The sequence below is a fragment of the Chiloscyllium punctatum genome, chromosome 22 (assembly GCF_047496795.1).
Source record: "Chiloscyllium punctatum isolate Juve2018m chromosome 22, sChiPun1.3, whole genome shotgun sequence".
Taxonomy (NCBI): domain Eukaryota; kingdom Metazoa; phylum Chordata; class Chondrichthyes; order Orectolobiformes; family Hemiscylliidae; genus Chiloscyllium; species Chiloscyllium punctatum.
In genome coordinates, this window is record NC_092760.1 from 57529033 (window position 1) to 57556980 (window position 27948).

Here is a 27948-nt window from a genome sequence, read left to right on the forward strand (position 1 = left end):
AGGCTAGTGAAACAAAACAGGTTTGAAGGGCTGAATGTCCTATTCCTATTTGCTAGTTTTCTGTCAACTGCATTACCTTAGTAGAACTCGACAGTTTATCATAATGAAATCTATGTTGGTTCTTGATTAATGTACACTTAAGGTGACAGCTCTTTTCTGTAGGTTTTCCCACCACTTATGTTAAACTGGCTAGCCTGTAACTATTGGATTTACACTTGTACCTACATCCTTGTCTTGTTCTCTAGCAACCTTCACCACTCCCCCCCCACCCCATATTAGAAGGATAGGATTATGTAATTCAACAACTTCCACTCTTAGTACCCTCACTGTCCTTGAAGTCAAAGCAAACAGTTTCCTTCTGGATCACATGGCCCCTGATGATTTATCAAATTGGAGTTCAACCAACATTTGCACATCACCTCTTCAATTTTTATTCATTAAATTAACTATCCTGTCTTTCAAATGACTGGCAGCAACTTCTTCCTTGGTCAGTGCGTAAAGTTCACCTTTAGTTCCACATTTAAATTTCCCTGTTTAGTCCTTACTCACCTCTCCACTTTCCCTTTAATACTCTTACTATTTATGTGTCCAGACAAAAGTTCTGAATTCCCTTTTATATTACCATCCAGTGTCTTTTTGCTTCAGATTTCCAATTTCCCCTCTGAACATTGTTTACTCAGTCATGTTCTCACATGTATTCTCAACCTGATCTCAGTCATATGCACTCTGTTTCAACTCCGTTTCTATCGAGGGAGTGCTGACTTTCGACCTTTCACCTTAATGAAAATATACCTCCATCTCTTTAAGGCAACTCAGTGTGAGATAACTTTTTTTTTCCCCACAATCGTTGTATTCAGTTTACCCAAGGACAGATTTGTTCTTAACAGTGAAATTGGCCTTCCTCTGATTAAGTACTTTTGCTATAGTTTGCTTCTGGTCCTTTCCATAGCAACAGAACGTTTAGTTTAGCTGTGATTAATATTCTTCACAAGTTACCCTATGACACAATCAATCAGCTTGAACTTCAGGGTTCAGACAAGATTTACCAGATGTCGCCAGGTCTGGAGGCTGAGAGTGATAAGGATAGGCCAGTGTTTTTTTTTTAACTGGAGCACAAGAGTTTGAGGGATAACTAAATAAAGGTTTATAAAGTCACGAGGGGCATAGACTAAGTGAATAGCAAAGGTCTTTTCCCTTGGTTGGGTGAGTTCAAAATTAGAGGACACAATTTTAAGGTCAGAAGAGAAAGATTTAAAAAGGACTAAAGGTACAACTTGTTGCACATAAAGGGTTTTGTCAATACTGACAGGGCCGGTCCATTCCAGTTTCTGACTGATGTCAACTCTCAAGCTGTTCATAATTTAGAACTTTGGCAACAGTAGTATTATTGAATGTTAAGGGGGCTGGTTGATTCTTTCTTGGCAGTTCTGTAATGTGAACATTACTGTCCAGGTCTATCTGCACCTGGCCATGAACTACTTCAGTACTTGAGGAATCACAATTAGAACTGACTGTTGTTCAATTATCAAACATATTTCTGATCTCATAATCGGAAGATCATTTGATGAAGCAACTGAAGGTAGTTGGGCCTGGGCCGCTGATCATTTCAGCCGTAGGACATGATGGCAATGTCCATCAAACACAACCCTCTTACTTAGTACTAGGTGTGAGTCAAACTAGTTGAGCGTTTTCCCCCCGATTACCATTGACTTTGGCTTTGCTAGTGCTCCTTCATCACATACTTGGTTAAATGCTGCATCGATGTCAAGGGCAGTTACTCTTGCCTCACATCTAACATTCAGCTGTTTTGTCCTCGTTTGGACCAAGACTGTAATTAATTCAAAAGCTGAGTGGTCCTGGCCAAAGACTCAAACTCTGTCAGTGAAGAAGTATTTTTGTTTGAAAGTGCTGCTCGATCATTGATGACCATTGCTTTGCTGTTGGGCAAGAGTAGTAATAGTCTGGGTTGTGTTTGACCTGTGGGCAGTACGTACCTAGGCAATTTTCTACATTGTTAGGTAGGTGGCAGTATTGTAGCTACATTGGAATAGCTTGACTGGGGTCTGGCTCGTTCTGGAGCTCAAATATTCAGTATTACCGCTGATAAATTGTTAGGGCATATTAGACTTTGCAGTATCCAATGTCTTCAGCTATATCTTGATACAATGTGGAATGAAATGAATTAGTTGAAGACTGACACCAATGCTACCACTAATCTTAGGAGGAGGATGAGAGGGTCCTCTGGTGGTGCAGCGATAGTGTCCTAACCTTGGCCAGGATCACTTAGCCCCATCTATTTCATGCTGCTTCCACTGTTGTTTTGCACACAAATAATACCATGTCACTTCAGCAGACTGACACCTCATTTTGTTTTGCTTACTGCTACTCCTGGCACGACGTCCTGTAATCTTCATTGAGCTGGGGTTGATCTGACTTAATGGTAGTGGTAGGATTGGGGATTTGCTGGGCTATGAGATTACATACTGTGGTCTGATACAATTCTGTTTTTACTGATGGCACACTGCCCAATCAGTGCATAGAATCAGATCCAGCAACCAAAGATTAAGTCAGTGTTATTTAGCATGGTGGTAGTGTTATATAACACATGGAGGGTAACCATGTCTCCATAATGACTGTCCTGTGGTTACTCATCCAATACAGTCATGGACATACACATCTGTGATAGATTAGATTGATGAGGATAAGGTCAAGTACATTCTTCCTTCAATGCCTTCCGCAGAACCAATCTAGTAGCAGCTATGTCCTTTCACAGTCAGCCAGCTTAGTCAATTCTAATCAAGCCACACTTGATGGATTTTGATGTCTGTTAAGCAGAATAAATTCTATGCCGCTCAGTACAAAGGAGTACTGACCAATCAGCTAACAGGATGCAGGGGTAATATTCATAAGATTTGCCTGCCTATGTTTCACCCAATGCCATGAACCTTAATGGAGTCTGGAGTCAAAACTCAGAGCTCCAAGGACACTACCTTCCTGGTTGCAAATTCCTTCCACCACTTCCAGTGGTTCTGTCCCATTAGCAGGACAGATTTTACCTAGGGAGGATGATGGTAGTGTCTGGGACATTGCCTGTATGGTGTGATTTCCATGTCAATAACTGTTGGGTTGTTGCTTGTCGAGACTGTGGGCCAAGCCTTTCCAATTCTGGTATATGCCCCCAGATGTTAATAAGGACTTTGCAGTGTCAACAGGCAGATGTGTTATTGCTGTTTCAGGAGTCAGGATTGACACCGGGTGGCCTGCCTGATTTTATTCCTTTCTTTAGATATTGTCTTAGTTTAATACAATAGTGTGTCTGGCAATGCCATTTCAGATGGCAGTCAAGAGCCAACAACTTTGCTGAGAGTCTGGAGTCGCATTTAGACCAGATCACGTTAGGATGGCAGATTTCCTTCCCTAAAGCACATTTATTGAACCAAGTGACGATGACTTGTTAACATTAGTTACAATTAGACTAGCTTAAATTCCAGAATTTCACCATCTGTCAAGATGGAATTCAAACATGTTCACAGTCTGGTATCGGTTTTACTGGTCCAGTGACATCACCACTACACCCCTAATTACAGATTAACAATTAGATTATATTTGGAGTCATTTTGCACATGGGAAATACAATTACAAACAGTCTGCTGCTTTGGATAATCTGGGATATACACTTGAATAAGTTATGAAATATGAAATACAATTAATTGTATGTAATAGTAATTGGCTTAAAGCAGGTATTAAGAATGCTGGAATATACAATTTTAAAATATTAAAAAAAGGACATTACTCATACTGTCCTATTATTGGCTTCACTGTTAAATTGGCCTCATTTGTGGTGAAAGTAATTTGAAAATTGAGTTCTTCGCATTTTAGTCTTTGCAGTGCTCTCAAAAAAATCCTGATGACTGAAAACAAAACTCGTGCAATTCAATTGCTGTCAGTGAATTTCAGTTATTTCTTAGTATTTTTGTTCCATATCAAATTTAACTAAGAAATACAGATGAGTGATCATCTGCAAAAAAATAAAGACAATGACCTGAGTTTTAACCTTCTACTGTTTGTGGAAGTTACAGTTAACAGAAGATGGAAACACTTTTTTCTTATTGTAGGAAGTGGAATGTGCAGGGCAAATAAGAGATAAGGGAAGAGCTCCCTTTTTTCTTCATTTCAGACCTCCCAAATCTGCAGAATTATTTTTTTAACATGTTATTCAATTCTATGCTTTTCTTTACAGGCATCAGCATACTAACCATCTTATATCCCTTTATTCTGTTCTCTTTAATGACTTTCCATTGCCTAATATCTCATGTAATTCATTCACAAGTTATTCAACTTAATAATTTATTTTCCGTCTTTGGATTATTTTTTGTTCCTCCAATTCCCCATCCCATTTCCTACCAATGATTATATCTGAAATTTTAACTGATCTTTTCACTTTACAAATGAAAACTTAATTAGAACCAAATCATAACGTTTTCCATTATCCATTGTGCCTGTGCTGACTCGAGCTATTCAACATTGTCCTATGCTGCAGTAATATCCAGACAACCCTGCGAATGACTCCATTTACAGTACACTAGAGAAAGCGAGGACTGCAGATTTGGAGATCAGAGTAGAGTGTGTGGTGTTGGAAAAGCACAGCAGGTAAGGCAACATCCAAGGAGCAGGAGAATCAACATTCCAGGAATAAGCCCTTCATCAGGATGCCCAAAACATTGATTCTCCTGCTCCTCAGATGCTGCCTGAACTCCTGCGCTTTTCTAGCACCACACTCTCAACTCCATTAAAATACATTCATTTTGAAAAATCCAGCAGAATCTTCTTTCATTAACCTCTCAGGAAACACTTCATTACTGAATGTGAGTGAAAGAAACTCATTTCTTGAATAGTTCTTTTGCCAATTAGACCTCCAGTCTGACACACTTAGTAAACTCAACAGTTTCTCCTTTTTTGCACTGTAAAGGGAAGCATTTCCAGCTTCTTAGTCTAATCCCTTATCATTAATAAAATCTTTAATCCCTAGTTTCAGCCTAGTAAACATCCTCCACCCTGAGCCCTAACCAGTGATTTGTAAAGGTTTCGCAAGAATTCCTTGTTTTGTATTCAAAGTTTACCCAATACTTTAACAGCTTTATAAATTTGCCATACTAATTTAGAGATTTGTGACCATGCCTTTCAATTTCATCTGCTTTTGCATTCCCCTCAGAATATAATCATTTAGATTTTACTGACTTATTTGATTGATCATCCCAAAGAGCAACTCACAAAGTCCATTTCATATCATCTTTGAAATCCACAATCTTTACAACCTGGAAAGTCAAGGATCATAGATGCATCAACCATTATGGACAATTGTAACTTTACTAACATCATCATAAATGGTAATTATGCTGGAATTTATTATAAAGGATATGATAGCAAAGCACTAAGACAAATAACATGTGAATAAACAGAGTAAATATGAATGTATGAATTTTTTTTTACAAGTTCTTTGAATGTATAACTAGTAAGTTGACAAAGGACAACGAGTCAAAGTCCTGTTTTCAAAAAGTATTTGATGAGCTGACAGAAGATGCTTTTATACAAAGGTAAACCTGTATGATTCAGAATAATATAGAATAAGATTAAATAGCATGGAATGAGGATTGGTCAATGGATAAAGACTAGACAATGAGATAAAAAAATTCTTATTGCATCAAGTCGGTCGTTCGACGATTCTGGATGAAGATGAAGAGAAATTTCTTTATTCGAGGACTGAGTCTCTTTGGAATTCTCGAATCAGAGAACTATACTTCAGCATATTTAAGTCAGGTGTTGATATGTTTTTGGATACTAAATTAAGGGATATCGGGATAGTGCAGGAAGGTGGAGTTAAGATAGCAAATCAGGGACGACCTTGCTGAATCTAAGAATAGACTTAAAGGTCTATTTCAGTTCCTACTTTTTACATTAAGTTCTTATCTATCAAGAGTTACAAAGGCATACTCTGAAGTAAAACTTCAATATAGAGATTCTAGATCTTAATATTCAAAAGATTTTGATTTTATCACATTACAGCATAGATTATTCCTCTTGTCAGACATTGCAGGAAGTCCAGTACTTTCTAAATTATGAGTAATTATGAAAACATAATCTGCCTCTTGCCAACATTCCAAAAGATATATGTTCCAGTTCACTAATAGGACACTTGATTCAATACAAACTAGCATTAAATGCACAATTGACATTGCCAATTAATGGAAACTTAGAAAATGATTCTATCCATATCGACTTATAAAACAGGCATCTAAAATGGTAAAAAATGAGAATTGGATTGAATTTCTATTAATTTCATTATCACATCATAGACACTTCCACAAAATAGAATTTTGTTTTGCAGTTGCACATAATTCAGCATAAAATTATTGATGTCACAAAGTTCATACCTGGACCACAGATTACTGCTTTGGTGTCTTATACGTGAAGTGGTTAATGCTTGTCCGAGTTAGCTAGACTGGTTCCTGGAATGGAGGAGAGATGAAGTGGACAAGACCTGTCCTCAAAGTTAGAAGAATGAGAGGTGATATAACAAACTTGAGTACAGCAGATTATGTTTCTGCTGGTTGAGGAATCGAGACTATAGCGTTACAGTACCAGATTGATCATTTGATTATATTGAGCAGAGATGAGAAATTACTTCACTCAAGGATAGTGGTTATTTATGACCTCTTAAATCTGTATAACCCACGTCTAATATTTGTCACCTTTAATTTAAATTCAACATCAGTTAAATTTTTTTGGGATAGTGATAGCAAATAACCTTTCAAAAGCAGCATCGAATCAGACAAATTGGGTGTCTTGAGCCAATAAATATTTTGTGTTCGTGAATTTAATATGATAATGATATACAGAAAGAGAGATTAGATTAGATTCCCTCCAGTGTGGAAGCAGGCCCTTTGGCCCAACCAGTCCTCGAGTAACATACCCAGACCCATTTCCTTCTGACTAATGCACTGAGCACTATGGGTAATATAGCATGGCCAATTCACCTGACCTGCACATCTCTGGACTGTGGGAGGAAACCCATACAGACACAAGGAGAATGTGCAAACTCCACACAGACATTCGTCAGAGGCTGGAATCAAACCTGGGAGCCTGGTGCTGTGAGGCAGCAGTGCTAACCACTGAGCCACTGTGATGTTGACCAAGTAGTAATAACAAGGCCTCCTCACTTTTAGACTGAGCTAGGCTCCTAAAACTGAAGCCTCCTTGCTTGGCTATACCTTCCATTACTTGTCCCGATCACCAGAGTGGTAGACAGTCCTTAAAACCAAATCTCATCTTGATCTGTCCTCTTAGGTCTTACCTCTCTCACACTCTCTCTTCCATTAATCATCTCTCCTCACTCCACCTTTTTTCAGCCTGCACATGAAACTTTGGTTCTCTACCAGCTGTCCAAGAACCATGTCAATTTTAAGAGCAAAACATCTTCATTGATTTCCTCCTTCAGCCTCTGCTTTGAGCAAATTCATATACTGGGGGACTTTAATCTTCAAATTAAGTTGTCACATTCTTTCTCCTCTGAATTTAGTGTTTTATCCTTCCTTAATCTTTGCATTCATAGGAATTTTCCAATCAATACTCACAGCTACCTGTTCAGGCTCACTCTCACATGGTTTTGGTAGTCTCATTGCTTCATTCACAGAATGAATCAGCATTTCCTTGTATCTCTACTTATGTACATCCCACCGTGCTTTTCACTTTCTTTCTGTATCAGTTCATGGAAAAATCTTCCTCCTAATTAGTTTACAACTGCAATTTCAATTTCCCAGTTGTCCAGTTTTTTATCTTTTGTTTACCACAACACTTCTGTAGTTTTCTGCATAACCACTCCATCACCCTTAACTTTTGATGCCTTCGTCTTGGGTAAGCAATAATCTCTTAACCTGCTAATTTCCCTGGTATGGCCCTCACCGCTACTCCCTTAAGTCCAAGAAGTTAATGTACGTGGTAGGCAACTGCTTAAGCTATTCATTGCCAATCTGCCTGGACTAGCAAAAGCATTATTAGATGCTGCACCCATTTCTTCCAGAACCATCCTGAAATGTAAGTTAGCAGTTTCTTAAACCACTCTCCCTTGTCTCTTAGATCCTCACTTCCAACAATCAGTGAAGAAAGTCCATGGATTTCTATATCACTAGATTTGTGACTGTCTAATCAGCTGCGCCTGCCATTTCCCTCCAGTTACCTAGCCAACCAGGCTAAATTTCCTCCTGGCTCTAACATGTACTAGCCCTGAACATGCATCTTCCCCTAACTTCTAATTTACCTTTTCTCAGGCTCTTTTTGAGCTCATCATCCATGAGTCCCACCACCTGCTCCCTCACTGTATTCCTACTAATTACTGATCACTTAACTATCCTTCCTACATGACATTTTAGATTATATTGTTAATGGTTCTCTTTACTCAGCTTCTTTCTTTAAATCTGCTACTTGCCTGAAAAATAACCTTGCAAACTGCCTCTTTTCCATTTCCTCAAACACTGAACATGTTACCATCTTGTGTCCATCTTTCAAGAAAATCCATCCTTAATGCCCTCCAATCAAGTATTGTTTCCTACCTTTGTAACAAAGGTGTTCTTCTCAAAGTCTCAAAATATCATTTCATGACTGTGACAAAAGGGAAAGCCTCTGCTATTGTAATGGTAGCCTGGAAGAGTTGCTGGAGGCGAAGATCTTAGGATTATTTTTTATTCACCATTCTAGGAACAAAGTACACTTATGCTTATCATGAGGTCTACACAGCTGCACTTAACAAGATATCTTCATGTGGTCTCTTACAATAACAGCATGGTTTACTGTTTACATATTTAAATACTGACCATCTACTCTGCATTTTCCACCAAGTTGCTGTTTCATACAATGTCAAAACCCTCCTGTACCTCTCCCAAACAGTGTGCCACTTGAGTGAATGTTATGGTGGTTTAACCAATTTCCTTTGAGGTGATTAAGGATTATTGACTTGGGAATTTACATTTGTTTTCTATGAATCATGATTTAAGTGGTCAGGGATCATCATTTCATTGTCCCTATATGTCTGGATAGCTGTTCAATTCTACTAATGATTTTTATCTGAAAACTAATGCATTCCTATTTTATCTTCTTTTCGCTTTTATCAGAGTGGAAGGTGTTTATTCTGTGGACTCATTTTCACATCGCCTTTAAAATTTTTCTGAGCTTGTCTAATTTCCTGTAGTTTTCTCACTGTTGTAGACTAGAACCTGCTTTTTTTTTTAAAAAAAGTGAAGGCCTTGATGTCTTCACTGTGGTTCCAGTCATCTTGCACCGATTGCTCAATTAGAATTCTTGATAACGTATTTGCCGTGGTCTGATTTTTGCACGAATGTATTTTCTTATAACACTATACCTCACTGGAATGGTTTTTTCCTCAGTTGCATTTTTGTTATATCTTCAGTAGCATTTTTGTGATTTCCTTCATGACTTAATGTGATTAATGGCTCAGGGTCTATTTCTAATGCAAATTTCAAGTCTAGCACATATGAAAATTGTTTTCAAACCATTGTAGTTGCTAGTGTCTTTCCTGCTTAAAAAAAACATACAAGTAGAACATGGCATACCTCTGTTCCATTTCTATTAACAATTGGGATGCACAGGTGACAGGTCTATATTTTCTGTCATTCTGATTTGGAATAACACTGGTCCTAATAGGGTTGATGCTGCTTCAACCACAGCTACTGTTGGTCATTCAGGGTCATAATGAGCTAGAATTTCTAAGAAACTAAATGAAATGATTGCAGGGCTTGTGCTGACTTTCATTCAACAGCAGAGTTACTCATGTCTGGGGGTTGGTGCAACATTGCATTTCCTGGGTGAGGATTGGTTAAAAATAATTACTCAACTAGTGAGCTTTTTCCATGAACTTCTGCAATGCTTATTGTATGAACAATAAGCCACAAGAACTGGGTGGTACACCTATCCCTTGAAGAGAATATGTTAGGTATGTACTCTCTCCAATTCCAATTTGACCAAACCCAATTTTAAGTAAAGCCCACTTTCCCCATCCAAAACTCTTTTCTACAGACTATCCTTTTCCTCTTCCAAAAGAAAAAAAACTTCAAACATACCATTTTGTGGGCACTAAAACACTCCATCACTACCACCTGTCCAGCTTCAATTCGCAGAATTAGATCTCTTGATAGACATTTTTGAAATCTGCCCCCTCTAAGCCTTTTATACTATCTCAATTAATGTTGGAGAGGATGAACTTCCTGAATATAATTTTGTATTGTTTTTACATACCTCAGTGAATTGTCTACATATCTGCTCCTCTATTGCCTGCTGACCGTTTTGGGGTCTAAAATACACTCCAGCTCCGTGACTACTCACTTTTTATTTCTAAACACTCCTCACGAAGCCTTAATTGGAGGGCCTTCCAAGACATCACCACTCCTTCCTGCAGTAACTGACCCCCTCAATTAATAACATTTCCCACCTCCTCTTTTATTCCTGCTTCTTCAAGGCTGGAGCAGATAACGTTCAAATCTTCCAGTTTGACATCTACAGTCACTATAGGGGATTATTGACACTTCTGTATTCAAAGCCAGGTGGATAGTTTGTATTCTTTAATTGGCAGTTGAAGCTAGATCAAGTGTTTGACTTCATCAGGAAAAGAAATTTCCCATGATGCAGGCTGCACCTGACTGCATGTATGTTGCTTTTTGCACTCTGTTTTGGTTGTACATCTGAGTTCATGTGCAATGGGTTCCACTCCTTCAATGTCTATCAATAATTAATGGATCATGCAAGTTTGTGCCCAGTATCCTGGCATCGGTCATCATGCCTACATTCTGCATCAGTCTGCTGTGCCCTCAGTATTAGAGTGGCTACTGGTAATCTGATCACCAAAAATAGTACTTAAGACTAGCTTTGCAGAATTTGCTTCCTTAGCCAAGCTATTCCAGTACAGGTTGGAATCTATCCGACCATACAGAAGATTACCCTGGAACAAAATACAGGATAAATCTGAACTGATTAGTTACTGATCTCAGTTTACCCTTGATCATCGGTGAAGTGTCACTGACAGTGTCATCAAACACCATTTACGAAATACTTGCTTACCAATGCAGAGTTTAGGTTCCATCAGGACAGATGAACTCTTGGCCCCATTATAGCCTTAGTTCAAGCATGTACAGAACAGTGGAATTCCAGAAGTGAGGTGAGAGGGACTATCCTTGACATAAGGAATCCTAGCAAATTGGAGGCTATGACAATCGGAGGATCTGGTTGGCGTCATGCTTGGCACAAAGGAAAATGGTTGAGTTGTGGGCGGTCAGTCATCCCGGGTCCATGATGCCTCTGCACGAGTTCCTCAGGGTCATGTCCTTGGCTCAACCATCTTCAGCAGCTTCAATGTCCTTTTCTTCATCATAAGGTCAGAAGTGAAGACTTTTTCTGATGATTGCGCAATAGTCAGCACCACTCATGACTCCTTAGACACTGAAGCAGTCCATATATAAAAAGAAAGAAAGATCTGGACAATATGCAGGTTTAAGCTGACAAGCGCAAGGTAATATCATGCCATACAAGTGGTAAGCAATGACATGTCCAGTGAAAGAATTCATTCAAGTGACTATTCCCACTATCAATATCCTGAAGTTATTGTTGATGAGGATTGGAGTAAAGTAGCCACAGAAATTCTATGGCTAGAAGAGCAGGTCAAAGGCTCTGGATATTTCAGTGAGTAACATTCACAGTCCAAAGATGTGCAAGGTCAGGTGGATTGACTTTGCTAAATTGTTCGTAGTGCATAGGGATGTGGGCATCTCTGGCTAAGTCAGCATTTATTGCCCATTCTGAATTGTCCAGAGAGCAGTTACGATTCAATTGTTGTGGGTCTGGAGTCACATGTAGGCCAGACCAGGTAAGAATGATAGATTTTCTTCTCTAAAGGACATTAGTGAACCAAATGGGGTTTTCCCCAACAATCAATAATGGTTTCACGGTTATCATTGTACCTTTAATTCCATCATTTTTAAAAACTGAATTCAAATTCTACTATCTGCCACGGTCAGATTTGATCTGGCCATTTTATTTTCCTTCCTGACGAAACGTTTTATAACCAAGCAAAGTTATCAGAATAATTAATTTCTCATTTGATTAATCAAGTTAAAATTATTGTAAAATAACTGTTCCATTCCTCTGCACAATACACACACCTGTGTGCAGCATGCAAATTATGAGGGATGGTACTGCCATATAAAATATCAAGTAGATCACTTGGATTCTGAAACAAAGCTTCCACTGCTTTGGCCATCTTGGAGGAATCCGGAGTACTCTCTTGAATCCGTGTCATAACTTATGGTGGTCTGCTGTATCCGAAACAACTTCGCCAAAATGAACCCTTGGCATGTTTATAGGAAGCAACTACCAATCTCTGAAACTAACCTGTGCCACTCAGTTCAAACACCTTTGCCCATATTAATTATCCTCACCCTTACTAATCAAATAGAATGCAATGTATGAAGTGTTCAAGAAGGCAGCTCAGAGACACCTTCTTAAACTAACTAAGAATAGAAGACAAATGCTAGCCTGGGAGTGATGCTCAAATCTAATGAAAGAAGATATGGAAATCCAATCGAACCTATTAACTTCCAAGTCTACCAACTCTCCATTTTATGACTCCAGCCACAAATATCTGTCCTTCCTTTGCTCCACTTCTGGAATCTCCACATCTTTTACCTACTTAGAAGCCTTCCTTAAAATCCATCTCTTTGAACAAGGTGTATCCTTTCATCCTTCTTAATCAGTTTTTCTTTGCATCATTTACTTTTCTTTCTACCTCTGCAAAGCACTTTGGGGTGTTACTTCCTCTAACAACTGTCCCATAATGATGCATGTTATCATAAATATGACAGTGACAGGAATGATGCATTGTTAACGTTATTGTCATTGCACTCTATCAAAACCTTGAAAGGTCATTTAAAAAAAAATCATGGCAGATCTAATTCAGACCAAGGTCTATTTGTTTGCGCCACCATGTACACTTTTGAGCATTTTTGCCACTAACAGTCATGATACAATCAAAGGTATCAGGGAAGAGGCTTGAAAGTGAACTGGCTGTCAGTCAAATACAGTGCATTGAAGTGATTTCTGAATTTGGCAGCAAACCCAGCTTCTAGCAGGTTGTAAGTCTCAGAAGTAGTTCAAAATAACGTTCCTGGCCAAACTCCAGGCTAAGAGGTGAAGGAGGAAGCAGGTGGTGATTCTTTGAAGGTTTGTACCCTTCCCCCAGTTGCCTCATCTCAGCATCTCTATTTGGCAGCACATGCAACTAAAACAAAAACAGCTTGTACACAGCAAAGCCAGCTCTCAGATCCCTTGCAAATGTATCTATACATCCATACATTATGACTTTGTTAACATCGTATTCTCCAGCATAATACACCATGGGGCCCCAAATTAAAAATGCCCTTTAAAAATCACAGGCTTTGAACTCAGTAACATCTCAAGAAATGTTAATAGAAACTACACATCAGTTGGCTCAAGATGATCAATACAACGGTTCAAACAGAATTGCAGGGACTGTGATGTATGTACATTTTGTCTTTTTTCTTTGTACTTGGGTTCTAAGAAAAATTGCCTTTTGCCTAAAATGCAATGAAAGTTGTTGCCCTTTTCAACACAACAGCTAGTTAGCTCCCACACAAATGTTGCTCAGGTGAGGAGTGGTGTTGTGCCTTATGTACAGTTTGGATGCCTGCAGGCTTCTGTACTTTTGATTTCAGTTCAGCTAAGTTAACCATTTCAAAAGGACAAATAACATACATTTCCACCTGCTGTGCCCAACCATAATTTTGTTGAAATATCAACATGATAAATATTTAGAAGAAAAAACTTCAATTATAAAACAAGAATAGAAAATACCAAAAATACAGATCAATCCAGATATGAAACACACAAAGAAGTGTTGGTACCCTAGGAGTAACCATTCATTAGCATCCAGGTTTCATTTATCAAAATGTATCGATTTAACAAGCAATACCAATGTCTATTTGGTTATGTCTAAAATAGGCGCATTTGCTGATAATTACTTGCCTTTTAAAATATCTTGAGAATACACACAAACTGAAAATAAGCCCAAAATTGATACTTAATTTTAAGCACATCCTTCATGACACTTATTACAATTTCATCTACTTGCTCCTCTACAATTAATGCACTGTTCTCCTGAGGGGGCTGTTAACAATTTACACTGATTTCCCTCCAACTCCACCTTCACTCCCACTCCTGATACTTCATCAATGATTCTGCTGTCTGCACAAACGTACATAGTTCTAGTATTCTAGTGAACAATATCAAGAATTGCAATTCAGACCTCAAAAATTTGCATCTGCTCAATTTCCAATAATTCATGGTAACCAAAATGATCAAAGTGGGAGCTCCAGCTGAAGCTCCTTTGTCCAACAGAGTATCATTCAAGGCAATTGAAGCAGCCAACTGTTGCTCCACTGATTAGAGATTGAACTTGGGATCTTCTTTGTTGCACATTTCAGCATCAAGCCATGCACTCATTATTTGAAGTAACATTTTTCTGCTCTACTAAGAAATTCTCCATCAGCTCAGCTCAGGATCAACATACTTTCTAGTCTATAGTCCCTCAGTTCCAGCTAAATTAAAACTGTGCTTATCAGAACTGAATTTTTTTGACATGTCCATGCAAAAGATGGCGCATACTGACCAAATGAGTAATCTTCAGATTAAGGGGATTTAACATTTACTTTCCGAGAGTCACTCAAATATAATTAATACCTAAGGAAAAGAAGAATGGGAAAAATGAGAGGTGTAATCAGAATAAACAAAGAATAGAGTTCACTAATGCCACTGTTCATAAGGGCAGAATGCATCCAGAAGTGATATTTGGTCACAATGAATAATCTTTTTTAAACCAGGACCCATGAAAACTATATCTGATTGAGTGCAAAATTATGTTCCTATTTGTTATTGCACTATCGTTATTGCAGACGGATTTCAATTCCAGTAAGACCACAGCTAAATGAGTCACTTTTATTCAAGATGGTGTGGTATGGCAAAAGCAGTATTTTACAAACTGAGTCCTCTAACATTAATACAAATACAGTTGGTGGTTATTCTCTAAATCTAACTCAGAACAAACAAATTAAAAGTAACACTTCAGTAAAATATATAGTATGATCCTATTGTAGCAAAGTATTAAATAGAAACCTAAAACATGATGGACTCTTTTCATTATTGAATGTTTGTCAATTATTTTACTTTCAACTATCATAATTCATTTTAATCTGGCAAGTTACAAATTATACATAGCCATATATTATACTGATTAATATCATAATTCATTGTTACTTACTTAAGATTCAATATATGGGATCCTCATTTATTGCTTTACTTATGCAATATGTTGCATTTAAAAAGTAAAATCAAACATTTAGAAATGTGGAGAGCTTCAAGGATGGTGGCAATAGTGAGTCAAGGGTGAGGAGGGGAGTGTAGAGAGAAGGAAAACCAAGAAGGACCTAAGATGTGTGAGGAGGTAACTGAAGACGAGAGATTTGGAGAAGATCTAAGGATAAAGGAATAAGTAGCAATGTAGAAGAAATGTTTAAATTAAATTATGGAATATAAAGTCAAAGTGACCACAAATTAAGATTGAGCTCATGTCATATGGCTTCTAATAATGTTAATTTGCATAAGATTATCATGCTAAATGTAAATCAATGTCTCACCTTTGTACTTCAAGTTCTCTCCAATGATTATCTCTTTATTTTCTTTTGTGTTCAATTTTCTGCCCTCGTTTCATGAAGGGAGGAACTCATTCTGGCTGAAGTTAGCTGCTGGGGATTTAAGCATTGACCATTTGATTTTATTCAAGCCTGACTGTAAATGTAGGTGGTTATTCAGTTGTGCCCACATGGTAGCCTTTTTCCCATAACTTCACCGATAGTGATCGAGATGGGTGAAACATGTCTGATCCTTCTCGGTCTTCTCTTTATCCCAAAAGGCTGTTGCCATTTGCGGTGCTGAATGCTGGCCTTGGTGAATATATGTATAGCTCAATATGACAAGAGAGCTGGCACCTTTGCCATTCAACCACAAAGTGTGTTCCCACTTCATGTTTTTAAAAGAAAAAAAGTCTCGGCCATCACTAAATCAAATACATGCATATATCCAAGCTTATGAAGAGAGACACAGTATCCTGTTGAATTTTTGTTTAATATTTACACATATGCAACCTTTTCCCTTGCAAATTACAAAAACGTGTCTATGCTCCATCATTATCTTCACTGTGCTTTTCACTTTGCAAGAGTCCACGCAGAAATGACAATGAAATCCATTTGGTTTTGGCAATATAATTCATTCTGGCAGTGCTCAATTCAGACAAAATAAACTCATTTTAAAGTTGATCCAAAAAGTGTAGGAATATTACATTTTAATTTCTGGTTCAAAAATAGATCAGTATTTTTATCTAAATTATGAGAACCATGGAATTGGTCCTTTTTCTTATGAAGTATTGTAGCCGCCATTGGAATACATTATAATATTGCAGCTGAAAACAGGCTAATAAAATTAAACATATTTCACAACACTGCAAAATTGCTCTGAACAATTGCATGTTTTGTACAAATCTATTTTAATACATTCTGATTCTAAAATGCAGCAAATCAGCTTTTTATGGTATATGTATAAAGTGCAATACCATTATATATGTTTTGTTTTAGAAAAGTTAATCTACTTCACATACTTCTGCTGTGTTAAGAAAAAAATTAATTTCCAATATCTGAGTCACCCAAACTTCCACCGTGAATGTTTCTGCATCCTTTAGGTTTTAGAAAAATAGTTTGCCTTTTAAATACTTAATCCAGTGAGTGAGTGTTTTTATAATCCTGCTTCATTGCTTACGAAAGAAAAGTTTCCCTTGTTTGTTTTAGTAGAAAAACAAATTGACGTAATTACTTCTGTTCCTGGCTGGTTCGTACAAGTTAATTGCAATGCAATGTTGTTCTCCATCAGATCAGCTTTGCAGGTTTCTTGCAATTTTCTTTTTGTTCAATTCTTTGCTCCTCTGTAATATTAGTGTTCAGCCAGGGCTTTGGCTAGAATGTGGAGAATAAAAAGAATCCTCGAGTGAGTATTGCTTGTTCAGTCACATAAAACAATATCCAATTTTTTTTTTACACAAACATGGGAAAAGGAAACAATCGCTCAGTCCACCAACCTTGCTGTCTTCTCACAGCTCAAAGTATAACATGTATGTTTTCAATAGCATGTAGGTCCATCAAACCCATCATTCCTCCTCTTCCTTTTCAACATTCGAAAGGAATCATTCCACCATGGCCACTATCTTCCAACACCCTTCCCAGTGTAGCATTTCATGTGAGTGCCTGCAGATGCTTTTTGCCTACTCTATCATACTAGACTTCAAATAATTCTTCCAGGTGAAACAATTACTGACTATTTATTTCAATTAAGTACTCTACAACCACTGCTCACAATGCCTCTATATAGGAAGATCAGATTCAATTTAATGACTGCTTCATATCACAGTTCCACTTCTACCACACCACCTAGTCTCATCTCATGCAATCTCCCATCTCATACCCGATCACAGTTCTTGCTTTTTGCTCTTTTTCCCAATGTTATCCAAGTACACTTGCTTGTAAACTCTCCGGTTTCTAACTTTTCCAAGTTTGATGAAAGGTCATTGACTTGAAATATCAATTCTGTATACCTCTTTACAGATGCTTCCTAATTGTTGAGTATTTACAGAATTTTCTGTTTTTATTGTATAAAGGGGTGTCTCCATCCATGTGGACACAGAGACGAACAAGACTTTGAAATGCCTGGCAGACAGTAGAGCAAAAATGGCAGGAGTTTGTAGATATAATTGAGGACACTGTACAGAGGTTCATTCCCAATAAAAGAAAGATTAACCGGGGAGGGATTAGACAACCTTGGCTGACAAAGGAAGTCAGGAAATGTATTAAAGAAAAAGAGAGATCCTATAAAGTGGCTAAGAACAGTGGGAAATCAGAAGATTGGGAAGGATACAAAAGCAAACAGAGGATAACAAAGAGTGTAATAAGAAATGAGAGGATCAAATATGAAGTTAGGCTAGCCAGTAATATTAGAAATAATAGTAAAAGTTTCTTTCAGTACATAAGAAACAAACGACAGGCAAAAGTAGACATTGGGCCACTTCAAACTGATGCAGGAAGCCTAGTGATGGGAGATAAGGAAATAGCAGGAGAACTTAACAAGTACTTTGCGTCAGTTTTCACAGTGGAAGACAGGAGTAATATCCCAAAAATTAAAGGGTGTCACGGGGCTGAGTTGAGTATGGTTGCCATTACGAAAGAGATAGTGCTAGAAAAGTTAAAAAGTCTTAAAATTGATAAATCTCCTGGCCCCGATGGGATACACCCTAGAGTTCTGAGAGAGGAGGCTGAGGAAATAGCAGAGGCATTGGTTGAGATCTTTCAAGAGTCACTGGAGTCAGGAAAGGTTCCGGATGATTGGAAGATGGCTGTTGTAACCCCCTTGTTCAAGAAAGGATCAAGGCAAAAGATGGAAAATTATAGGCCAATCAGCTTAACCTCGGTTGTTGGTGAAATTCTAGAATCCATCATTAAGGATGAGGTTTCTAAATTCTTGGAAGAGCAGAGTCTGATTAGAACAAGTCAACATGGATTTAGTAAAGGGAGGTCATGCCTGACAAACCTGTTGGAATTTTTTGAAGAGGTAACAAGTAGGTTAGACCAGGGAAACCCAGTGGATGTGGTCTATCGAGACTTTCAAAAGGCCTTTGATAAGGTGCCACACGGGAGGCTGCTGAGCAAGGTGAGGGCCCATGGTGTTCGAGGTGAGCTGCTGGGATGGATTGAGGATTGGCTGTCTAACAGAAGGCAGAGAGTTGGGATAAAAGGTTCTTTTTCAAAATGGCAGCAGGTGACGAGCGGTGTCCCGCAGGGTTCGGTGCTGGGGCCACAGCTGTTCGCATTATATATTAATGATTTGGATGAGGGAACCGGGGGCATTCTAGTGAAGTTTGCCGATGATACGAAGTTAGGTGGACAGGCAGGTAGTACTGAGGAAGTGGGGAGGCTACAGAAGGATGTAGACAGGTTGGGAGAGTGGTCCAGGAAATGGCTGATGGAATTTAACGTGAGCAAGTGCGAGGTCTTGCACTTTGGCAAAAAGAATAAAAGCATGGACTACTTTCTAAATGGTGAGAAAATTAATAAAGCCAAAGCACAAAGGAATCTGGGAGTGCTAGTCGAGGATTCTCTAAAGGTAAACATGCAGGTTGAGTCTTGTTGTCTAGAGGAATTAAGGGCTACGGGGAGAACGCTGGTAAGTGGAGCTGAAATGCGCATCAGCCATGATTGAATGGCGGAGTGGACCCGATGGGCCGAATGGCCTTACTTCCACTCCTATGTCTTATGGTCTTATAGGATCCAATTCTAGGACTCCTGCACACAGTCCCTTTGCCAGATAATGGGATAAGCACAAGGGTTGTGATTTCACATGGAACAGTGGGCATTGTAGACCATCCTTCTCCACTAGGCTTTGCCTCAACCTTCTCCTTTCCACAGAGTCATGCCTGTTTTAGTAGGAGATGTAGTTCATGTAGTTCAAAGGAGTCATGACCCATGGGAGAAGTCTGTTGTGGAGTTGGAAACCTTCTGAAGCACAAGTTAAAAAGATGGTGACTATACAAATCAAAATGCAATGGCTTGTGACATGTTACATAGTTTTAAAATAGTGATAAGGCTTTGATGAGAAAACATATGTGACAGTGGATAAAGTGCTCTTCTGCATTTAACATTTTGAGAGTCAAAATCAAGTATCCCCAGTTTATCTGGGTTCTCCGGTTTTGTCCCACAGTCCAAAGATCTGTGGGTAAGGTGAATTGGCCATGCAAAATTACCCATAACGTCTACAGATGCATTGGCTATGTGGATTAGTTGAAGGAAATGCAGGATAGGGTACGTAGGTGGACCTGGGTGGGATACTCTTTGAAGGGTCTCAATGTCTGAATGACCTGCTTTCACACTGTAGGGATTCTATGAATTGTCACGTCTTCAGGAGACCAGTAATCACCCCTAAGCTCTTCTGTTTTATATATTTTATACACGAGCAACTGAATTAAAGTTTACAATTCTGAAATTAATATTAAAATGTAGCAGCTTAAACATTTTGGAAGACATTTAAACATTATGGAGACATTTTACAAAAATCAACAACCATCAATTTACTCTGGCTATTCAACTATATACTTTAAAGCTTCCTGTTAATCTAAATTATGTAATTGTCTTTTAACGATACGTAATTTTTTTTCTTCTGACCTCAAAACAATATTTGGTTTGCCTTTTTGAATCCTCTTAGGCTAATCTCCCAAATGATGTAAGATTCTTTCAACAGATGGCACAAGATCTTTCTTCATTGTTTTACACAAGAATCCTTGAAAAGTATTGCTTCGCTTTAATTAAGGCAAATAGCCTACTCAAGTATATGTACGTGTACATGTAACTGTTAGGAGATCGTTTCGTTGCAGTGCTGTTTTGTTCAATTGTCACCAGATGGCACTGTTAGAGAATTCTAACACAAATAACTGAACTATTGAGTGCACAAACACATGTTTCTTTCACATTGTGGCCCATGTACATTTTGTCAAAAGTTATTAATGAGGAATGCAACAAGGGCAGCAACACATGTTGCTGTCTGCCCATAGAGAATCAGCACAACGTTGCATAATACCAGCAAGGGGAACAAATATTCCTCCCCATCAACTTCACAATTAGAAAACAGTAACACATATTTACTTTGATAGTTTGTGCAACTTCTAACATATTAATTGAATTTAAATCAGAAATGCATCAACATTCTACCTTGTTATAAAAATGACAATTACCTCCAAGAAACACAATTTTACAATACTGGACGCCATTCGACTCATCGTTTCTGTACCAGATGCTGAAAGGGAAGCTTCTTTTGTTTCTAATCTCAAGGTGATGAGTTCATGCAGACGTTAGTCTAAATCTTCTAAACAGTAGCAATCACTGTCAGATTTCCATTCCACTCCTGCTTCTGACCCCCCACTATGACCAAGCTCTGCATTTCTCGCGTGAACTTTCAGTCCTGGCTCAGTCGGAAATGAACAGCACACATGAAATGCAGCTCCTCCCTCATCATACAGTCAGTCAGGGAGGCCAAGCTATACTCTACTTTTGTAGCAGTAGTTGCCATATTCAGTTACAGTTTAAATATCCCAAAGCTTGTACTTGTTATGCTCTATTCAGGTCTGCTCCACAATAAAAGTTATTTTCAAAAGTAGTATCCGACAATTATTCATTACTCCATGATGAGCATTTCTTTGTTTAATGTTAACACTTCTTCATCCCCAGTGTTCACCAAACCTCCAACGACACCAAACAATGTACTGTGTTCACCTCCCTTACTCACCCTAACAATTTAAACCTAACATCACACCCAACAGGATTTATCATCACTCCCTTTCCCTGACTCCATCAGTCCCCCTGAGGGTGTTCACCCCCACTTCTTCGCCCCAACAAAAATACTGAACCTTAGTCTGATATTGGCCAGAAAAGAGCCAAGATTGCAGGAGACAAGTCAGGACAGTAAGTTGAGAACAGGGTAATCGTGGAGAATGCAAATGGGGTGGTAAGCATTTCCCTGCCAGGGGTAAACGTAAAAGTCATGGGTGCTGAATATTGCTGTGGTTGGAATGCTTAGGCACTCCATTTGAAATACACTTTTGCTACTCAGCAGGTATGACATGAAAGACAGTTTGACATTTAGAGCACAGAAAGAGGGCATTCGGCCCATCATGAGGGCTGTTTAACTGAGATGTGATTACATTAATCCAATTTCCAGCTTTTGGCACATTGCGCAAAGGCTATGGCACACAAGTGAATATCTGAATACTAACAAAAACGACATGAAGTTATGTAACAAGCAGAGTAAATATAGGTAAACAGCCCAACCCTGGATCATTCGAGCCAAGCCACAGAACAATCCAGACAGGGTTAAATTACTTGTGCAAATATTGTGGATGTGCTTCTGCAAGGTGTTCTGACAGAGTCACAGTCACAGATGTACAGCATAGAAACAGAACCTTCGGTCCAACTTGTCTATGCCGACCAGATATCCCAACCCAATCTAGTCCCACTTGCCAGCACCCGTCCCATATCCCTCCAAACCCTCACTGTTCATATACCCATCCGAATGCCTTTTAAATGTCGCAATCGTACCAGCCTTCACCTCTTCCTCTGGCAGCTCATTCCATACAAGTGCCATCCTCTTTATGAAAAAGTTGCCCCTTAGGTCCCTTTTATATCTTTCCCCTCTCACCCTAAACCTATACCCTCCAGTTCTGGACTCCCCCCACCCCAGAGAAAAGACTTGGTCTATTTATCCTATCCATGCCCCTCATGATTTATAAACCTCTAAGGTCATCCCTCAGCCTACGATGCTCCAGCCTATTCAACCTCTCCCTATAGCTCAAATCCTCCAACCCTGACAACATCCTTGTCAATCTTTTCTGAACCCTTTCAAGTTTCACAACATCTTTCCGATAGGAAGGAGACCAGAGTTGCACGCAATATTCCAAATGTGGCCTAACAAATGTCCTGTACAGCTGCAACATGACCTCCCAACTCCTGTACTCAATACTCTAACCAATAAATGAAAGCATACCAAACACCTCCTTCACTATCATATCTATCTGCGGCTCCATTTTAAGGAGCTATAAACCTGCACTCCAAGGTCTTTTCATTCAGCAACACTCCCTAGGATCTTAGCATTGAAATATAAATCCTGCTAAGATCTGCTTTCTCAAAATGCAGCACCTTGCATTTATCTCAATTAAACTCTATCTGACACTTCTCACCCCATTGGTCCATCTGATCAAGATCCTGTTGTAACCGGAGGTAACCTCCTTTGCTGCCCACTACACCTCCAATTTTGGTGTCATCTGCAAATTTACTAACTATACCTCTTACGCTCACATCCAGATCAGTTATACAAATGTCAAAAAGTAGTGGATCCAGCACTGATGCTTGTGGCACTCCACTGGTCACAGTCCTCCAGTCTGAAAAACAACCCTCCACTACCACCCTCTGTCTTCTACCTTTGAGCCAGTTCTGTATCCAAATGGCTAGTTCTCCCTGTATTCCATGAGATCTAAGCTGAAAATGTGTTGCTGGAAAAGCGCTGGAAAAGTCCTTAATGGACTTCATTAAGGCGTTCAACAAGGTTCCACATGGCAGACTGGTTAGCAAGGTTAGATCTCATGGAAGGAGAAAGTGAGGACTGCAGATGCTGGAGATTAGAGCTGAAAATGTGTTGCTGGAAAAGCTCATGCCCGAAAAGTCGATTCTCCTGCTCCTTGGATGCTGCCTGACCTGCTGCGCTTTTCCAGCAACACATTTTCAGCTCTAATCTCCAGCATCTGCAGTCCTCACTTTCTCCTTCCATGAGATCCAACCTTGCTAACCAGTCTGCCATGTGGAACCTTGTCGAATGCCTTAATGAAGTCCATATTGATCACGTCCACCACTCTGCCCTCATCGGTTCTCTTTGCTACTTCTTCAAAAACTCAATCAAGTTTGTGAGACATGACTTCCCACACACAAAGCCATGTTGACTTTGCCTAATCAGTCCTTGCCTTTCTAAATACATGTACATCCTGTCCCTCAGGATTCCCTCCAACAGCTTGCCCACCATTGACATCAGGCTCACTGGTCTATAGTTCCCTGGTTTGTACTTACTACCCTTCTTAAACAGCGGCACCACCACATTAGCCAACGTCCAATCTTCCAGCACCTCAACAAGGGGGCCCAGCAATCACTTTCCTAGCTTCCCACAGAGTTCTCCGGTACACCCTGGGGATTTATCCACCTTTACCCGTTTCAAGACATCTAGTACTTCCTCCTCTGTAATATGGACATTTTTCAAGATGTCACCATCTTTTTCCCTACATTCTATATCTTTCATGTCCTTTTCCACAGTAAATACTGATGCAAAATACTCGTTTAGTATCTCCGCGCCCCCTCCCTCGCTCAATCTACTGCAGCTCCACACAAATGCCGTCTTGCTGAACTTTGAGGGCCCCTATTCTCTCCCTAGTTACCTTTTTGTCCTAAATGCATTTGTAAAAAAACCCTTTGGATTCTCTTTAATTCCATTTGCCAAAGCTATTTCATGTCCCCTTTTTGCCCTCCTGATTTCCCTCTTAAGTATACTCCTACTGCCTTTATACTCTAAGGATTCACTCAATATATCCTATCTACACCTGACATATGCTTCCTTCGTTTACTTACCCAAACCCTCAATTTCTTCAGTCATCCAGCATTCCCAACACCAACCAGCCTTTCCTTTCACCCTAACAGGAATACACAGTCTCTAGACTCGTTATCTCATTTCTGAAGGCTTCCCATTTTCCAACCATCCCTTGACATGATAACATCTGCCCCCAAACAGCTTTTGAAAGTTCTTGCCTAATACCTTCAAAATTAGCCTTCCTCCAATTTAGAACTTCAACTTTTAGATCTGGTCCATCATTTTCCATCACTATTTTAAAACTAATAGAATTATGATCGCTGGCCCCAAAGTGCTCCCACACTGACACCTCAGCCACCTGCCCTGCCTTATTTCCCAAGTGTAGGACAAGTTTTGCAGCTTCACTAGTAAGTACATCCACATATTGAATCAGAAATTTTTGTTGGACACACTTAAATTCCTCTCCATCTAAACCCTTAATGGCAGTCCCAGTCTATGTTTGGAAAGTTAAAGTCCCCCACCCATAACCACCCTATTGTTCTCACAAATAACTGAGATCTCCTTACAAGTTTGTTTCTCAATTTCCATCTGACTATAAGGGGGACGATATTACAATCCCAATAAAATGATCATCCCTTTCCTATTTCTCAGTTCAACCCAGATAACTTTTCTGGATGTATTTCCAGGAGTACCCTCCCTCAGTACATGTAACAGAAATACTAGTTGAGTGAAAGGTCTCTACTCGTAATCATAAAATTTGGGCCAATAGCATTTGAAATAGAATGAAATGCTCTAATTTTGCTTAATCTTCCCTTCATTCTTGGGATACTTTAACATGGTGGGATCATAATTTGCAGTGTTTGGTTTTGGTTATTGTACCAAACAAAAAAAAAAACTATGCCAATAGTAAAAATGTTACAAAGGGATTGATCTTGCTGCTCTTAAGCATACAGACTAGAGAAACAAACAACTGATTATGGACAAACAACGTATATTAAAGGCATAGATAAGGCAAACACAGGTTGATGCTTGAAAACAAGCCAGGAAGGTAGCAAATGATCAACAAGAGTGAGGAATATGTCAACACAAATACATGGATATTATTCATACTACAAGTCATGATAGAAGAGGAAAAGATCCAGTAGGTAAATCCAACCACCGAGGTCTGTCTGAAACTTTGTGTAGGTTCAGGGGTGGTGGTGGGTATCTGACTGTCCTTCAGTAAACTGAAGCCAATGCCCACTCAGACATGCCAAGTAGCAGCTAATTAAAAAGTCTCAAACAACCAGTGCCTGTATCAAACCAAAGTAAGGGTGGAGCCTCTTGCCTAGTTGCTTTAGCAGCATTGATTGATGTTGGACAAATTTATTAGGTGTTCTGGGAGATGGGTTGAGAGCATTGGCTTCCTATGATGGCCCCCTGGCTCCCTTGGAGCACCTCTGGCTAAAGGTTTACCCTCTCTCTTGAATCTGGCCCTCCTAAACCCTCTCTTCACAACTCTGGACTTACTTGGCTCCTGCCAGTGGTGGCCACCGCTCCAAGGCTGGCACCATTGGGACAACAGAATTGCCAGCTATTTGGACTGGCCAGAATTCTGCTTACCACTGAGCGCTTGGTGACTCTCAAAATTCTTTGAAGTCTGCTGATAAATTATTTTGTAAAGCTAGTTATTGAATGTGCCATTTCGCATCTAGTTTAGGATATGAAACAGAGCAACGGGGAATGGAGGATGACAATATAAGGCAAAGTAGCTGGACAAAGTAGAAGCTAGATGGAGCACAATGGGTTGTGTCATGTGACAACTAGAGATAGAAAGTTCAGTTTGCATTTTAATTGGTTTCCTATTTTATGATGGAACGAAGCAGGAGGGATTGCTTCACAGTAAGATTGTTATTCAACTAAAATTGCAGCATTTCTATATTTGCCACACAACATAGGTTAACCAGGATTAAAATTAATTCAATCAGTATAGAACTAGTGAGAGTCATAGGTCATAAGAACAAATGAGAAGCTTGGACCTAGCAACAGAAGGTGACCACTTATACAGATTAAATTAAAATTCTCCACCACTGAAATTTTTCAAATTGGCAGTTGGCCACATGCCCTCTGGCGATTATACTCAAACATATTTAGAGCCATTTTAAGAGTGCAACTGAAGTGTTTTTGATCTAAATGTGCCGTACTTTCTCACTTCAGCAATTCATAACTGCTTTTGACAATGGGCGGCTGGACTGGAAATGATAACTGTCTTTCTCTCTATCGATGCTGCCTATTTCCTCAGCACTCCTGTTTTTGTACAACCCAAGTACATTCAATACTTAATTACCATTCCAAAAACTAGGATCACGTTTTTGGCAGAACCTAAAAAGGCTGACCATTTGACAAGAAAGGTTTCTATCACTTCAATCTCTAATTTTTCTCTCTTTTTCATCTTGGTTTTAAGACTACTCAGAACTTAAATCTTGTTCCACCAAAGTTCCAAAATCCAATTAAAGTAATATTATCTCATATACAAGTTATGTAGCAAATCTTTTCAACAATTATATGGAATATTTTCAGAAGTAAAAAGCAGAGTCAATTCGACATTAGTTTTATTTTTGATTCATTTTGTAGTGGCTGACAGCAGTGTTTATTTCTAGGTATTCCTGGAATAGGAAACAAGAATCAGCCACTAACATTATTTATATTATGACACTATGTTCTGCAATTCTCTTTTTTGGCTTAATCTTAAAGAATACATTTTACTGAAGAAGCTATGGATTAGTATACAGTGTAAATTTAATACTTTAATCAACACACACTAGTTAAAGTAGGAAAAAAGTTTAAAAATCTGTTAGTTCTTACTTTGCTTAGACAAATGTGTAGTGGAATCCATTGCTAAGAGGGGAGTGAGGAGGGGAAGGTGCTGAAGACGAATGGACCTGCTGTTGAGCTGGAAGGGATCACACACAGAGACACAAAGGCACAAATTGTTAAAGACAAGGGTTAACAACAAGACAGTGATTATTTTACAGTGTTGGCCAGCCTGTTTGTGATTTTATTCTTTATTTTCTTTGATAGGGATTTGATGCGATTAAATCTCTTTATGACATTCTGCCCACGTGCAATACAGAGGAACCTAGATTACCCGAAGGACTCAGATGGGGAATATGTCATTTTGGTTAATCAAATTCTGGATAATTGAATACTGGGTAACAGTTTAGCTGACCATCGGGACCTTGTGATCTTGCCGGATAATCCAATATTTGGAAAATCAAATGTCGGATAATTGAGGTTCCTCTGTAATCACACAGCTGTAATCAGCACTTAACTAAAAGATACATGCAAATGATCATAATGTAATATTCCAGATGAAGATAACAAATGATTGGAACCACAATATAATTCAAGTCATTCACATCTTCATCAGAACTTTTGATTTTTCTGAATGTACTGATTCACACTGGATACTGGATTCACAAGCGTGAATAAGACCCCGGTGTCAGACTCTATTGTAGATGGCAACTGTCATGAGATTGCTCAACCAAAAGGGCATCGAACTTTGTACTCTCATCGAATGCACGCACACGCAGTTGCTTACATGTTACTGATCAAGATCAAAATCAA

At 39.0% G+C, this 27948-nt stretch overlaps 1 protein-coding gene across 10 annotated transcripts in view; it reads right to left on the reverse strand.

Moving 5' to 3' along the window:
- Positions 1 to 15269: 15269 nt before the first annotated feature.
- Positions 15270 to 27948, reverse strand: part of plekha7b (pleckstrin homology domain containing, family A member 7b) — a 463115-nt gene continuing 450436 nt past the window's right edge. For 3 of the 10 annotated variants that reach the window (XM_072592388.1, XM_072592387.1, XM_072592394.1), the window contains 2 exons: positions 27187 to 27274; positions 15279 to 17135 (listed from right to left, as the gene is read on the reverse strand). In XM_072592388.1, the coding sequence (XP_072448489.1) occupies positions 27192 to 27274 (83 nt within the window). In that variant the 3' untranslated portion in view covers positions 15279 to 17135; positions 27187 to 27191. Of the gene's footprint in view, positions 17136 to 27186; positions 27275 to 27948 lie in introns of all 10 variants that reach the window. The other 7 variants (XM_072592385.1, XM_072592393.1, XM_072592395.1 and 4 more) reach the window with 6 other exon arrangements.